At 42.6% G+C, this 15,865-nt stretch overlaps 2 protein-coding genes across 6 annotated transcripts in view; both read left to right on the top strand.

Annotated features, from left to right (window-relative positions):
* Window positions 1-15,865, top strand: part of rabgap1 (RAB GTPase activating protein 1) — a 33,493-nt gene that overhangs the window by 4,081 nt on the left and 13,547 nt on the right. For all 5 annotated transcript variants that reach the window (XM_088391979.1, XM_088391977.1, XM_088391978.1 and 2 more), the window contains 11 exons: window positions 633-876; window positions 1,584-1,797; window positions 1,873-2,047; window positions 3,546-3,706; window positions 4,036-4,146; window positions 4,773-4,839; window positions 4,909-5,011; window positions 5,101-5,270; window positions 5,395-5,563; window positions 6,190-6,283; window positions 6,405-6,555. In XM_088391979.1, coding sequence (XP_088248105.1) covers window positions 633-876; window positions 1,584-1,797; window positions 1,873-2,047; window positions 3,546-3,706; window positions 4,036-4,146; window positions 4,773-4,839; window positions 4,909-5,011; window positions 5,101-5,270; window positions 5,395-5,563; window positions 6,190-6,283; window positions 6,405-6,555 — 1,659 coding nt within the window. The remainder of the gene's footprint in view (window positions 1-632; window positions 877-1,583; window positions 1,798-1,872; window positions 2,048-3,545; window positions 3,707-4,035; window positions 4,147-4,772; window positions 4,840-4,908; window positions 5,012-5,100; window positions 5,271-5,394; window positions 5,564-6,189; window positions 6,284-6,404; window positions 6,556-15,865) is intronic.
* LOC148389752 (putative G protein-coupled receptor 21) lies at window positions 6,568-14,953 on the top strand. Its single transcript, XM_088391982.1, has one exon. The coding sequence runs from the start codon at window positions 10,866-10,868 to the stop codon at window positions 12,090-12,092; it is 1,227 nt and encodes a 408-aa protein (XP_088248108.1). The 5' UTR covers window positions 6,568-10,865; the 3' UTR covers window positions 12,093-14,953.

Genomic DNA, 15,865 nt, shown 5'->3' with positions numbered 1-15,865 from the left:
TGGCTGCTGAGTGAGCCCCCCCATAGTTGCTCACTGCATCGCTTTAGCTATCATGGTGACGACGGCATTAAACATGTGTAGTGTGCATATGTAGTGACGCATGGCCATTAGCGTAAAGAATTACGACTATCCACAAAGGCCTCCCACTGTGGTATAGCTCAGCAAGATTATTGTTCAGCATGGAAATGTCTTCAGGGATTTTTATTTTTTTTGTAAGATGCCCATCCCAATTTCTTTAAAATGCAAATACCACAACAGGAAATCAAGGAAATAAATAACTTTCCAATTAGGAATAATTTTGTCAGTGCAACAGCGCCCTCTTCAGTTGGATTTTTTTTTTTTTTTTTTTTACTGTTCTTTTCTAACTTAACACACTTACTTACCTAACTGACTTACTGACAGTTAATAGCGATCACTTGACTGTACATGATGTTTTCCAAGAATTTGGTGAGAAGCGGAACAACGGCTGGGTTCCATAACGAGGACATATTGAATGCGTTTATGTTGAGCCCTTATCAGTACCATGGTGCGGTCAATCACGGGTTGGAAAAAAATTTGCTTCACAAATGTCATCAGTGTGTTTGTATGTTTAACAACATCTGTGCATTCAACAATGTGTGTGTGTGTGTCAGATTGTGGGAAATGGCAGCGAGCAGCAACTCCAGAGGGAGCTAGAGGATGTCCTCATGGAGCCGTCGTCGGCTGAGGCCAGGCTGGGGCCCCTGGCGGGCGCCGGCGACCAGGGCCTCCTGTCCAACACCGCATCACCCGTAGCACCAGGCACCGACCCCCTTAGTGCTCCCGCACCCAAGGTGGAGATGGTACTTCCTGTTCAGACAGCGCAGGAGAGCGAGCTGAATGAGAGGTCCTATCGAGGTGCGTGGTCATGTCAAGTTTTTAGCTGGAAGGAACTCAATTGACTCATTTAACGGATGACATATTGATGCATCATATTAATGCAGCAGAACACTTCAATTTCATCCTACGAAATTGGCCCAAAAAAACATAATTGGAAGAATACAGAATTAAATGTGATGAAAGAAAAGTAAATTATGTTGGTTTACAGTTTTTATTACCTTGTGGTATTGATGTACATTTCTGCAAGGTGATGAAAAATGAATGAATCAATCAATCAATAAATAAATGTTCTTCAATTTTTTTTTGCAGATAGTTGTGTTTACCACTTTGAAATGAGTGGAACCCTTAAACTAATCCTACTATCCGGGGCTAAATGTGGTCATGATTCTTGAGATTTGAAACGGCAATGCGGTCTGAAAATGTCATCCTGTTTATCTCCAAACCAAAAACATTATAATCCCCTTTAGAAATGAAGGCCTTAATCAATACTAGAAACGAATCGTCGGTCACACCAATTAAGAAGTTAGTGTTGTCAGTCGTGACCCAGTTTTGATTGTTTTCGATTATAGACTGATAAACTCATTCATTTACAAGGCAAATTCACTGTATCCATATCAACATCACCGTATTTTTTTTTCCCCACGCACAGGAAAGTTACTTTATGTCCCTGGAGATGAAAATAAAAAGTAGGAATGGAAAAAAACGGATGCTTTCCCCTTTCACAGGAGATGAGTCATCATCGGACGGCAGTCCCGGTAGTCCCATCCCAGATGAGGACAGCGTCGTCTTCAGCCAGCTGACGTATCTCGGCTGCGCTTCGGTCAACGCCCCCCGTAGTGAAGTGGAGGCCCTCCGTATGATGGGGATCCTCAGGGACCAATGCCAGCTCCCCTTGGACGTCACCTTGTCTGTGCCGGGCGTGTCCGAAGGCACTGTCAGGTAAGCGCATCAAATTAATTCGAGCCGATTAGTCTACATACTCACGTTGCGTTTTCCTCACATTTATTTCCCCAGGCTTTTGGACCCCAACAACAGCACGGAGATCGCCAACTACCCCATCTATAAAATTCTCTTCTGCGTGCGCGGCCATGACGGCACGCCGGAGAGCGACTGCTTTGCGTTCACCGAGAGCCACTACAACGCTGAGATCTTCAGGATCCACGTGTTCCGTTGCCAAATCCAAGAGGCAGTAAGTTGGTTGAATTTCATATTTTCACAACCCAGGATATTCAAAAGTACTTCATTTCTCTCGTGCTTATACAATATAATACGAAAGACTAGCCATGTGATTAGATGATGATAAACAACAGGAAGCTCTTGCATAAAGGTTTTATTTTTAAGAGTTACCCCGCCTACCGCTCGAAGACAGCCGGGATAGGCTCCAGCACGGCGGCAACGTTCGTGTTAACATGAAAATGAATGAATGAATGTCAAAAAGTCCTTTATAGTCACAGCCAATGTTTGATGGTGTTGTGTCGTTACTTATTTTTGCACCCTTTTAAGTCCACAAATTGCGCTTCATAGTCTTCAGACCAGCTGAGCGGCTGTTGGGACACATGAGGAGACTTGTGATCCTGACTTTTTTTTTTTTTTTTAAGAAAAACACGCATACAGGAGTTGGTGCTTGCCATTTTGCAGTATTCCTCCATCAAAAGTTATTTTAAATCACATTTGGACGTGACAAAAATTGTAACATTAGTTTATATTACTCCTTTAATAGATGTCTCCCACGTCTGCTGCTGCACATCTCTTGTCTTGGATCGCCGATTCCCCCAATTCAACCCCCCCCCTCAACCCCGTGGCTTGTCCCACAGGGTCCACGTCAGTGTTGGGAGCTTCCCCACCACAAAAACGTTATGTCATGCACTCTGGGCTGTGTTGCAGCACACACACGCACATATGAAATAGCAAGAAAAGCCCCCCAGAAGAAGGGGTGTTAGGAGGAGGATGTGTCATTGCTTATATCGTTCAACACAAGTTTTGAAAAAAAAAAAAAGAGATACCGGGTTAAGGCTTCAGAGCCCCCGAGTCCAAATTGAAACTGTATTTTTGTCACGGTGAAACTCACATGAATCTTAAAATGTCAACTTGGCATTTTAGCCTGTTTGGGGTAAAATGAGGATTCTGAGCTTTGCTGTTTGAATTTCAGCTCAAGGCTTTCTGAGTGGACTTTTTATTTTCTCCCATTTGCTTGTGCGCGTGTTGTCATTTGTTAGGTTCATTGAATCCTCCAAATGACTTTTCCCCAAGAATGGCAATCATGGGCTTCAAAAAAAAAAAAATGCACATCATTGTTGTAAGCTGGCAAAACAAACTGGTTTATATAATTTTAATCAACACTGTGCCTTTGTTTGAATGAATGCAAAGAATTTATTATTTTTTTTTAGCCATCTTGTAAGTCTCTGATCTAAAGAACAAATGTTTTGTTGATAGTCAAGAAGCACCTTTAAACGTCGCCTTTAGGAAATCGGAATATGTAATATTAACAAACGTCGCCTTTGTTAGTCATGAACATTGAAGGTCTGCAGTCTAAAATAGGAGTCTGATGATCCACAATCTTACTGCGATGAGCTTTGATTTTTTTTTTTTTGTGCACACAAATGACTTTTTTTCGGGGAACAAAATAAACTTTAATAATTTATCTTTATTTTTTTCCACATTGTTTGTGCTCTCTGCCCTCCCTGCAGGTGAGCAGGATCCTGTACAGCTTTGCCACAGCATTTCGACGGTCAGCCAAGAAAGCGGCGCTGGCGTCCCAGCAGCCCGCACCACTCACGCCTGACAGCGACTTGTTTACCTTCACCGTCAGCCTGGAAATCAAGGAAGACGACGGCAAAGGCACTTTCAGGTCGAAGACTTGATGTTGTGTTTTTCTCGTATTTCTTCTCAGGTTATATAAGATAAGCCAGTCACACAAAATAAGCTTAAAATTGAATTGATCCGCGTCATCACTAATGACTTCCTTCTTTCCGTGCTTTCTTGTTTTGGTGTTATGCATTAAGACCAGAAATAACATCCTTGAAGCTCTGATTAAGAGGAATCTCTTGTGATTGTGGCTTTAAGTCATCTTTTGACCCCTTTTATTTCCTCCCCGTTCACCTCCACGTGTTTACAACGATAGATTTTCTGCAACAAATTAGAGTTTCCCCTCATCTCTGATTTATTTCCGTTTTATAGTGCTGTAGCAAAGGACAAGGACAAGCAGAGCTTCAAACTGCGTGCCGGAATGGACAAAAAAATTGTCATTTATGTCCAGCAGACATCCAATAAGGAACTGGCTATTGAGCGGTAAGAGGAAGCACACACACACATACACGCTAAAAATACAGAGCAAACCTTGCAGTAGCGATCTTGACTCATGGAATGGAAGACGTGCAGATTTGATTGAAATGACAGAAATGGGTTCATCCGTTTCCATTAGATCTGGCTGTCTAATACTTGTCGTGGTTTCAAGCGAAAGCATCCTGCCGCTGTCACTGACGAACACTCGCAAGTGAACATCATGGCGGTCATGTGTTCCAGTTGATGCGCTACAGCGCACTTTTAAGAGGGTAATTGATGGGCCCTCAGATTCCACTGTGTCATCAATCTCGGCCTCGTGGCATGTTATTGTGAAATGTACGCAAGGAGGATGAAAATGTCAAATATCCTCAAATGTTCTGCTAACTATCTTAGTATATTACAGTAAGAAGAAGTTAATTCTCATAACTGACTCACTTGGCTGGTGCAGTGTTACGCAATGTCATTTTATTTTGTTAAAGCTTTGGATCTTTTTTTTTCCAGGTTTTTTAATTTTTGGGGTGGGCTTGTTTTAAAAAAAAAAAAAAACCTCACCATGATTTTAATATATTGACAAAAAGTCAACTCCACCACGAATATAACTATATATTTTTTTATGTGTGCCTCTTTTCAAGGTGTTTTGGTCTTCTGCTTAGCCCCGGCAAGAACGTCAAGAACAGTGACATGCACCTTCTCGACCTGGTAAGATGTATATGTGTAGCTAGTTGTGTGTGGGCATGAGCTAATTTCCTCCAACCTGCGCCCCTTTAGGAGTCAATGGGAAAAAGCTCCGACGGGAAGTCTTACATCATCACAGGAAGTTGGAACCCCAGCACTCCCCAGTTCCAGGCTGTGAATGAGGAAACGCCCAAAGGTGACTAACATCAGCTACTGTTAAAAAAAAAAAAAAAGCATATTCATTTGTTGGATATGAATAATAATATCTAACTTCTTGTTTTGTAGATAAATTCATGTACATGACGACAGCGGTGGACCTGGTCATTACCGAAGTAGAGGAGCCGGTGCGTTTCCTTCTGGAGACGAGGGTCCGGGTCTGCTCCCCCAACGATCGTCTCTTCTGGCCTTTCAGCAAGCGCAGCCACACCGAAACTTTCTACCTGAAACTGCGGCAGGTATTTACGCTTATGCTGTGCAGTTTTATCCAAATAAATCAAGGTCAAGTAAAAAAATGCCATTGTTTTCACTTTTCCCTGATGATTTTCTTTTTTTTTCCCCCCCTTCTGCATTTTTTCTTAGATGGAACGTAAGGAGCGGAAGAGTCCCTCCACCGACACACTTTACGAGGTGGTGAGTTTGGAAAGTGAGACAGAGAGAGAGAAACGCAAGACCACAGCTAGTCCTGGTATCATTCCCGGCGGGCCCGGTTCCATGGTTCCTTCTCCGCCCGAGGATGACGAAGAGGAAGGTAATCGACATTGTGAGCACATAGACACAAAAAAAGGTCAAGCTGCGAGTCGAACCTGGGTTCTCATCTATACTTTAGATAGATAACATGTTTCACATACAGCCGATATTAAAACGGCGGCGCATCATTGGGTTAAAGGTTGCGGCGTTACGCAACACATTATAACAACGAGTCTTAAGTTGTAGCGAGAACACATTTGTGCGTCCTCTGGGTAAAACATCGTGCTCTTGGCGTTTTTGATCAATTCCAAGAATTGCAGTTAAATACAGTGGAAGAAGCCCTGAGGGTTGATGCAGCTTGGTCGCTTAAAACACATTCTGTTCTTTTATTGTTTACAGGTTACATTGCGTCAAATTTAAATAAGCTAGGACAGTAAATTTATTTTAATAGTTTTAATTTAAAAAGATAAATGTGTATCGAGATTGATCAAACATATTATTAAATAAAATAAATAAATAATAACATTAATAATAAATAAAAAAATTGCATTTTATGGTTTTTGTTGTTACTCTGCGGTCACAAAAATAACACGCCGTTAAGGATACCATAGTTATTGATTCATTTCAAGTAAATTGCGTAACAAGTTATGTAAGTTACATACATATGACATGTGCTTTTGTGTCTAGACAATGATGAGCCATTACTCAGCGGTTCTGGTGATGTTTCCAAAGAGTGCGCTGAGAAGATCCTGGAGACTTGGGGAGATTTGTTATCTAAGTGGTAAGGCTTTTGTTGCATTTGTCTTTTTTTTTTCTTTCCTACAAAACAACCACTTGCACAATTAATGAATTGCCTTCGAAGTTCCCATTAATGACCACTGCTCTTCCACCATCTTCCCCAGGCATCTGAATTTGTCCGTGCGACCCAGGCAGCTTCCTGCTCTGGTGCGGAGCGGTATTCCCGAGGCACTCCGCGGGGAAGTTTGGCAGCTCTTGTCCGGTTGCCACAACAATGACCACCAGGTAGAGGAGTACCGCACCCTTATCACAAAGGTAAGACAAAACAAGACAATCACTAGTGTCTCTTTAAACTTACAGAAGCCATATATCATGTCTTTAGACTTATCGCATATTTTGAGCACAAATACAAGGGTAATAATAATCATAATAATAATATTGCTAATAATAATAATGGTAATTTAAAGGAGCCACAAATGTTGTTCTCCACTGCATAGAAGAAAAAAGAAAGGCCCCTGGGGTCTCTGGAGAGTAGTAAACCCCCTACAGTGTCTCAGGAAAAAAAAAAAAAAAAATCCCAGGATTTTTATTTTGGGAATATTTCCCCATAGTCCAACCATGCAAGATTCCCAAGTGAGGTGGTGCAAAAGCCCTTAATTGGGCATTTGTACATTTTGCTTTGTGATGTTTAAAAAAAAAAAAAAAAAATCAGTAACTTACTCAGACTCAGTCCCTCCCCCCCACAAACACACGACAATATGCCGATGCTGCTTTAAGCTTTGCTGCAACTCTGTCGTCTGCTTATGTAAAGGCAACATCCCGGGGGCACGAGGCTGGTTCCCAGGTGGTGAAAAGATGTTGGTCTTGCCTTTTTCCTCCACTTCCCCCATCCCCCCCACCCACTTCTCACTGCCTGACCACTGTGCCCCCCCCCCCATGCCCAAGTCTTTTCCTCTGAATCTCTTCAACTGCACACACTTCCTGTCCAACAACAGTTTATGCAGATCGTTTCTATTAACTTGAAATGCTATGAATGGAATGTTCGCTTTCACTCTCAATGCCATAACAATGATGTGCAGTGCTACTGATTCGATAGCCACCGGACAGAATGTTGGAACGTGTTTTTAAAAGCATTCCACCTTCGGAAAACACGTGCGGCTCGTCCAACAGACACTTTGCGATTTATTTAGTCTACCCAAAGCTTGTCTGGTTCGTCAGAAATAGTATGGAAAGTACGTTCAACGATCGTAAAACCTTTGCATTTGAACGCAGGTCATACAATTTGTATGAGATTTTGGAAGCCTTGATGTTACACAGTAAAATTTTATATTAACAGTCACTTTGCAATTGTCACTGTAATTTCCTTCTCATGTAGTAATTATTTAAATATAGGCTCCGCCTCCCCCCTAATTTGTGCATGCCATAGTCATGTTCAAGCTTTTAATTAGTTTTGTGCACATTGTGTGTCCCTTTTGTGTCGAACGCACATTATGTTCTAGCTAGCAGCTTCGTTGATCCCTTGACCTGGTCTCAGCTTGTCTGAACATGCTGTTCGTGGGCATTTCTGATGAGGCCATTGAAAAAGTGCTCACAATTAGAAATGTAACCTTTTCATCTCCCAATAAAACCCTGACACAAGGCTGCCCGCTACGGAGGAACTCAAAGTACCAGATTATATTTGAACGCTGACTCATTAACATTCCAGCTAGCTACCAAAAAAAAAGCTTTATACATTAGGCTATATTGTAGCCATGATTTTGCAGCGCACTAGTGGAAGATCATTCGAATGAAGTTGCTAGAAATAGAAAGTTACACTTAAGCTAGTACGTGTAAGGCCAACCTGTTCCAATACGTTATTGCACGAACAGCGAGAACGCTACGTTGTTCTCGGCAAGACAACAAGACCATTGTGACGCTCAAGTTGCCAATACCTAAGGGTACTCGGGAATCAGTGCGCTTGTATTGTTGCCACGTGTTGGGCCACGGGAACGCCGATTTCCGAGAGGTATCTGAGGTTTGATAAAACACAAGTTCGATGGATGGTAAAAGAACTGAGGGCCTTTTGTGAACCACCCCAAAAAAAAAAATGCATGATGTCAACCGCATGGTGATTAGAAAGTTCAAAAGTACCATCTGTTTTTTTTTCTCTTTGTTAGATTTAAAAAAAAAAAATCATTTGGATTTACTTAATTGGTTGCTTCTGGTTAAATGTGGTAGATCAATATTATTTTTCAGTTTCCCTCAAAAATAAAGAAATGATAATACATTGTAATCGTGTTACTCAAAATGAAGCATTTCCGTAACCACGCTCGCACCTCAAAACACTCGTTATCCCTAATAATCTTTTCCGATTAAAATAAATGGAAACAAATTAAATCTTTAAATCCCCGCAAAAGCCACTTTTTTTTTTTTCCATCCGGTCGGTCAGTTGATGCCTGGCAAGGCATGATGGGTAGTTTTAACTCAACTTAGCGCACTCGTGCTCAGCCCTGGTGTCAAGATGTCACGCTGGCTCCTCTTCATCATTGTGACTGCACCCCATCCTAATTGCCATTTTGTTCCGAGCATCTCGGACTTGTTTCTCACCTTCCTCCCTTGGATGATGAGCTTTATTCCCTTGCCTCTCCCCGCTATCTTTCCTTCCCTTTCCTCCTCACCGTCATTTATTTTTAGCTCCTCGTGCGATGGGCAGAAGGGGTGCGTGAAGGCAAAGGAGTGTGTCTGGATTTGCCGGGTGGGGTGTAGAGAGAAAGGTGCGGGCTGGTGCCAATGTTTGGGTCTCCATCACGCGACGGCAAATTGCTTTGCACGAGACAAACTCTGCAGCCTCCGCAAAGTCATTAGAGTGAGGATGTGGATCATCTCGCGTTTGGCTATTAATATCCGATGAGGCGTCTAATTTTAGCGCCGGGTTCTGCCTAATTAGATGGAATCATAACATCCAGTACGGGTTCATTACGATGTTTAGGAAGAGCTGACCGGTTCTTTTGAGTTTAAAATGAACACTTGTCTGAAGATGAAGATGTTCATAGCTGACGCTTTTAAAAATCATCTTATGCGGCATCTGCAATTCTCTTAAAGGAATTTATGCGAGCTACAGATTTCATATGTTTGTGCCATTTGTTTCTCAGCTTTCAAAACAAAATTATTTTCCACATAGCATTGTTGTCATGTTTTTGTTTTTTTTTTTCGCTACATTGCGGCTGTATTTACTACCTGCCAAATAGTATTCGGTGCAGCTGATCGATGGACTGAGTGTTTGGTGATTTAGCAAACCGCGGTGTGTTTCCAGAATATTCAATTTCTTTTCTCTGAACCCGATGAACTCATACAAGAATGATTTTGTCTTTCTACCGAACAACAGAAAAGTTAAGTCGTGAGGAATTATCCCTTGCGCTATTGTTCACGGTGTTAATTAACACAACCCGAGGCTGTGAAATGTAATCACTCGTGTTGCACTTTCGTGACCTGTAGAATTCTCTCGTTCCTGTTCTGTTATCTACATTTTGGGGGAACGAGCACAATGACAATGCCAGGTACAGATACTTAATTTTCCCTCGGCAATATTTGGCACGCAGTTTGACACGTTGGCACGTTTTTTTTTCAATTTTTCTGTCATTGTGTTAAATGAAATTTTATATATCAAAACTACTGAGACTGAACACTCATATTAGGTATTCAAAATCTGTTATTTGGGCACAGTTAGAAGATATCGTCAGACACGAAGAGGTAAACATCTCTGTGTTTAACTCGCAAGAATAATCTGACTGCTCACATGAGAGCAGAAAAAAAATGGTTGGCAGGGCGGGCCGGAGAAAGTGTGGGATGGAGGCAGCCGCATGTTTCTACTCTTGATGATTGGTTTGAGCCACTTTGAAGGGGAGGGACTTCTACCACTGCTTCTCCAGCGAGGGAGAGCCAGAGAGAGAGAGCGACAGTGGGAGGGAGACTGGGAGTAAGAAAGAGACTGTTACTAAAGGAGGATAAATCATCACCAGGAGGAGGAGGAGGAAGAGGGTTCGTCCAGCATCGGTATGCCTGCCCACCTCGTTCCCCCTTCAGATATTGTTGCCGCTCCTCCTTATAGAAATAACAGCTGAGGTGCGGAGGTGTGTTTAAGCGTCCGTGTGTGCGATCAGGCTTTTTCAACATCGCTCATAACACCGCTCGCCTTTCAGCGGTTAACTTTGGCAAAGGACGAGACGGAAACTTGGGGTGGAAAGAGCCGGGGAAATCCGGAAGTTTGCCGGCAATTAGAGAGCGTCGTTGATGACCGCTTCGTTTTTTCAGCATGTTACAAAGAAAGATTTTTTTACCGGGAGCTGTTTTTGGGGTTTTGTGGACTACAAAAATATAAGAGGGACTCCTGTCGCTGTCCCATATGCTGCCGACTGGATTATTTCTTCAACAGAGGAAAGCAAGCGACATTTTGTGTTCATTTGCCTCAGAGGGCTTCATCGCCTCCTTCCCATCCCTCTTGCATTTGAAATGAAGTGGCAGATTAACGGAATTGAGACATGGAGCATTTGGTTTAGATTGAAACTACATTGCAGTTAGTTTCAAGGATCTGCCAAATCAGTCCTTGGGTTCAAGCTCGGACCCCGAGAGACGTCCTTCTGCCCGAGATGATGAATTCCTACCTGGATCCACTCAACCAGAGCTCCGCTGACCTGTCAAACGACTCCGCTCCCTTTTGCCTGCTTGAGATAAGCTATTCCAAAATTATCACCACCTGCCTGCTTGAAGTCTCCATTATCCTCCTCCTCACCGTTCTGATTATTTCGGGCAACCTGGTGGTCATTTTTGTTTTCCACTGCGCCCCTTTGCTGAGCCAGCACACCACCAGCGCCTTCATCCAGACCATGGCATACGCCGATTTGCTCGTCGGTGTCAGCTGCCTCTTCCCCTCCTTGTCTTTACTTCATCACCTCCAAGGACTCGACCCCAAACTCACCTGTCAGGTGTTTGGCTACCTGGTGTCTGTTTTGAAGTCTGTCTCCATGGCGTCGTTAGCATGCGTGAGTGTGGACCGCTACATCGCCATCACGCAACCTCTGACCTACGCGGCCATGGTAACGCCGTGTCGAGTGCGTTGCTGCATCGTCCTCATCTGGTTGTACTCCGCATTGATCTTCCTCCCGTCATTCCTGGGTTGGGGAAAGCCCGGTTACCACGGCGATGTCGTGGAGTGGTGCGCTCTCAAGTGGAAAACCCAACCGGCCTTTACAACCTTCATCGTCGTCCTTCTCTACGCACCCGCCGCTCTCACCGTCTGCTTCACTTACGGCAACATCTTCAAAATCTGCCGGCAGCACACTCGGGAGATCAGCGAACGGCAAGCACGTTATCGACCCCAACCCAATCAAGACCCCGGTTTGATATCTGGATCTCTGGACAAAGACAACGGCGAGCTTGAGCAAAAGCAATCGCCCGGCTTGTTCAAACCTCAGAAACACCAGCATCACTATCAACAACCGACTTACCCGGACAAACGGTACGCCATGGTGCTGTTCCGCATCACCAGCGTCTTCTACATCCTCTGGTTGCCCTACATCATTTACTTTCTGTTGGAGAGCGGCGGAATCTACCACCACCCCGCAGTGTCTTTCCTCACCACTTGGCTGGCCATCAGCAACAGCTTCTGCAACTGTCTCATCTACAGCCTCTCCAACTCCGCCTTCAGGAAGGGCCTCAAGCGACTCTGCTCGTACTGTTTGCAACGAGGCGGCCGCGGCTTCAGCGTCCGGAAACCCAAAAAGGCTTTCATCGGCTCCATCGAACAGGGATGCGCTGGGACAGCCTACGGATCCGGTCACGGAGACGTCGGAATCGGCACAACCTGTCACGTGTAGTAGAACAGCCTTGGAATTTGGCATCGGAACCGCTCGGAAAAAAACGTCTTTTAACGATTCCACCAAGAAATATAGTGGGTCGTCATTGTGCCACAGCTGCTTCCTAAGCATTTGGAGGTCACACAGATGTCCTCTGTGGTCACGCCACAGCTGGCAGCAGGAGGGAGCCGAGAGTGAAGCGCTGAAGGATAAACTCACCCTGCAAGGTGTCATTCATTCAAGGAAGAGACAGTAGTGAGAGATGGATGCGATTTTAGAGCAGGTCGAACCTTTGGTGTATCTAACTTATTTTGTCAGTCCAGATCCACAAACATTATGGCGAACTGAGCTCTTATGTAATTTGAAGTTCCCTGAGGTGTTCCTGCCGTTCCTTCTGTCCTTAGAATAATCCAGTTGTGTGTACATCAATGACTGACAAACAGTAGAAAAATATAAGGTATGTTTTATATCAGTTTTCTATTGGTTTGGACAAAATATTCAGTCTTGATGAAATTTCAACAAATTTCTAATGAATGACCACGAAAGGCTTTGACTGTTAGCCAAACTGCTGTTTATTTTCTCTTTGCATGTAATGCAGTTTTCAAGCCCAATTTTCTCTCCTGTCTTATTCATTTCATCGCACGAATTTATTTGCCGTGCAAAAAAAAAAAAACAAGAGTGGATGTTTTCACACGAAATGTACGCTGATAACTGGTACAGCATTAATAATCTGGTACATCTTCCGCCTGAGGACGTTGGTCTGATGACACGCCGTAGCTGAAACGTTCACGTTCCTAATATGAAAAACTGCCTTGTTGTTAGTTTGATGCAGTATTGTGATGGCTGTAATGTACCTGTGCGTTTGCACAAAACCTTGAGAAAAACTCACAAGAAGAAAACAAAGAGACCGTTCTCTCCGGCTTTTGAAAGGAAAGCGACCCCTGAGACTCGCATGTATCCGTGTGCATGCGTGAATTGTATGTTCCCCATCATCATTTCACTTCTCGGAGCTTACTGGAACTTGACATTCAGAAAGCTGAATAGATCCATTGTACGAGTATAAATCGTGAAAAGATATATAGCTTTATACCTAATGTTATACACCAAAGACAGATTTTTTTTTTTTTTGGTATCCACTATGGGGACTTGTAAATATTTGAGGGGGTTCTACACTTTTGGTGTAGATGGTCAAGACTGTGAAGTTGTTGCCTTGAAAGTGGGATGGCGTTACCTTTACCTTTACAGACAAGAGGGCTCCGTTTTGTAGACATGTGACTGTTAGACCGAAAAAGACTTGGCTGTCAATTTTCCATTTGCAAAAAGCAGCCAGCCAAGAAAGCTCCATTTGCTGTATATTGTATTTAGCTTGTCACACTTGCATGGTTTCATTTCATGGTGTTCTTCTCGCTTTTGTGTCGGTGACTCAGCTCGGGGTATAACTAGAACGCGACCAATGGCTGAACAAGACTGTTAATTAAAGCAACGCGGGGTTTCACCTTGGGTTGCTTGACTCACTCCCACACGAGGATATTTTAAGTGTTTTTTTGTGGGTGTACGGTTTTGTAATTATGCGCCATGGTGATAGATTCACGTGATGTCTTACGAAATGCTGTCGTTTGTGAAGCGGTGCCAAATATGATAATCGTTTGTTACTACCTTCTGTCGTCACCTCATTGTCGGTGTAAAGAAACGGCATATTGAATGTGTGTGTTTTATTTCATTGTGTAGACATAAACAAAGCAGAACCGAACTGCGATTTTATTTATTACGAAAGTGCATCTTTCCCTTGGCGGGTTTTATCGAGGCGATCCTACTGTAACATGTTTATTATTTTTTTTGAATCTTGAAAAGATTGTCAGATTTTAATCTACACAAGTGATATCAATATTTTTTTCTTTCAAGAAAATTCAAGGTCAGATGACGGGTGTTGCTGCTGCCAACAAATTTTATGTGCACTACTTTCTGGATTGTTTGTTGGTCAGGAAGCAAGTGGAGTCAATATTTTGTTCATAAATCCCCAATCTGTACATACAGCATGACTCCTTGTAAATAAAAGCCTCAAGAGATACTATCATTAAATTATTACATTCGATTCCAGTGCAAATACTTTAAGAGGTTGTGCAACCTTAATCAATTCACTTTGAACCAATTTAACACACATGGAAAGCTGGAGACAGCCATTTTCTTATCTGTCTCCCAATCTCTATTGAGTTTGCTTTGTGCTTATTTTAGAATCTAAATAGGACCCACCAGTACGAAGCTAATTGTACACTCATGACCAAGCGTTTGTGAGCAGCTGACATTTTCGCTCTCGAAAACATACAAGAGTCCAGTCTGACCAAAATAAGTCATATCGTCATATCCGGACTGAGTCGTGTTCGTTTGAATCGATAGATGGAGAATGTTGTGATCAAATCAATCACGTGTTTTTGCTGAAACCCTTTTGACCAATAGCAAAAGACTTTATGATGCTCTGTAGGTGGCTTACCTACATGTACTGTATCTTGTATTGTAACTTTGTACATGTTGTGCATCAGTGCTGAGAAAATAAATGTCATTTGATCTCTGTGGACCTTTGTTTACTTTTTCTAATCGCAGTAGACGTGTTCAAACATTTACGGCCGACGGAATTCTTTTGCGAGATCCTCGAGAATAATAGCTTTCAATCATTTGTGAAATTGCCAGTTTAGATTGCGGCTGAGAAAATGCTCACGCGATGTAAATGGACTGGAACGCACCGGCACCAGAATGTAAAATGCTGAGTGTGCATTCTGGTAATGAGGCAGCGCACGTTTATGTGGATGGCTGAATAATGTAAGATTGAAGGAGTTGGTCCTTGGTGATGCTATTATGGTTAACGTTTGTGATGATGCTTGTGTGTGAAGAATTTAAATCATATTTTGGATTGACTATGCAAAGATTACAACAAGTTTTGGAAAGTGAAAGAACGCGATAAGGAAAATTCGTCGGGTTTAAATAATATCCTGCCGTATGTTCTTTCGGCATTTCAACGGGGAGCTGAGGAAGAATAACAGAATGACAAGTCGGCCATTGTGTTAACTCAAACAAAATCAGGGACATAAACAATAGAGGGCTAAATAGTCAACCTTCCCACGGAAGTGCAACTCGGAGCCGCTATTCCCAGCGTTACAGTACGCATACTGCCGCATTTGGCTCAACCCTACTGAGATTTTTATTCGTCGAAAATCAGGGTACATGTTGTCCTCTTGCTTGTAATTATAATCGTGCTGGGAAAATGAAGCTTCATATTTGCTTCATGAATCAGTTGAAATTTATTTACTCCTCCAGATGGCACTCTGTTGACTTGCCATTTCTTAAACTCCTTTATGGAAACAGCACCACCTCGTGGAGAACAAAATACAACTGCTTCATGAAGCAAATTTGAAGCTTCATTTTCCCATCACTGATTCTTAAGCCCAATCCCTTTATTCTCCTTCATCCAAGGAAGTAATCATTTTGACATAGCAGTTTTCTACGAGCCTCATGCAACATTTATTACAGCAATTTATTTGTTGGAAATGTGTTTATGACATTTGATGTCTATAAATGAAAAGTTAATCCATATATCCTCATCATCAATTATAATTATTTTCTTGTGGTGAGACAAACAGCTTTGACAACAACCGAGCCCCTGTTTGTTACATTCTCGTACAATCAAGTTATTTTTTTAATCATAGGCCCAACCAAAGGCGTTGGCTATACTAATTAGATCAACTTGCTCATGCTCTCAAATTTGGAGGAAAATTGATTGAACATAGTTCTGGAAATAGTTT

Source organism: Syngnathus floridae, chromosome 12 (genome assembly GCF_059516105.1).
Source record: "Syngnathus floridae isolate MCC-2025c chromosome 12, RoL_Sflo_1.0, whole genome shotgun sequence".
NCBI classification, from domain to species: Eukaryota; Metazoa; Chordata; class Actinopteri; order Syngnathiformes; family Syngnathidae; genus Syngnathus; species Syngnathus floridae.
This window is presented reverse-complemented; position numbering and strand designations above follow the sequence as displayed.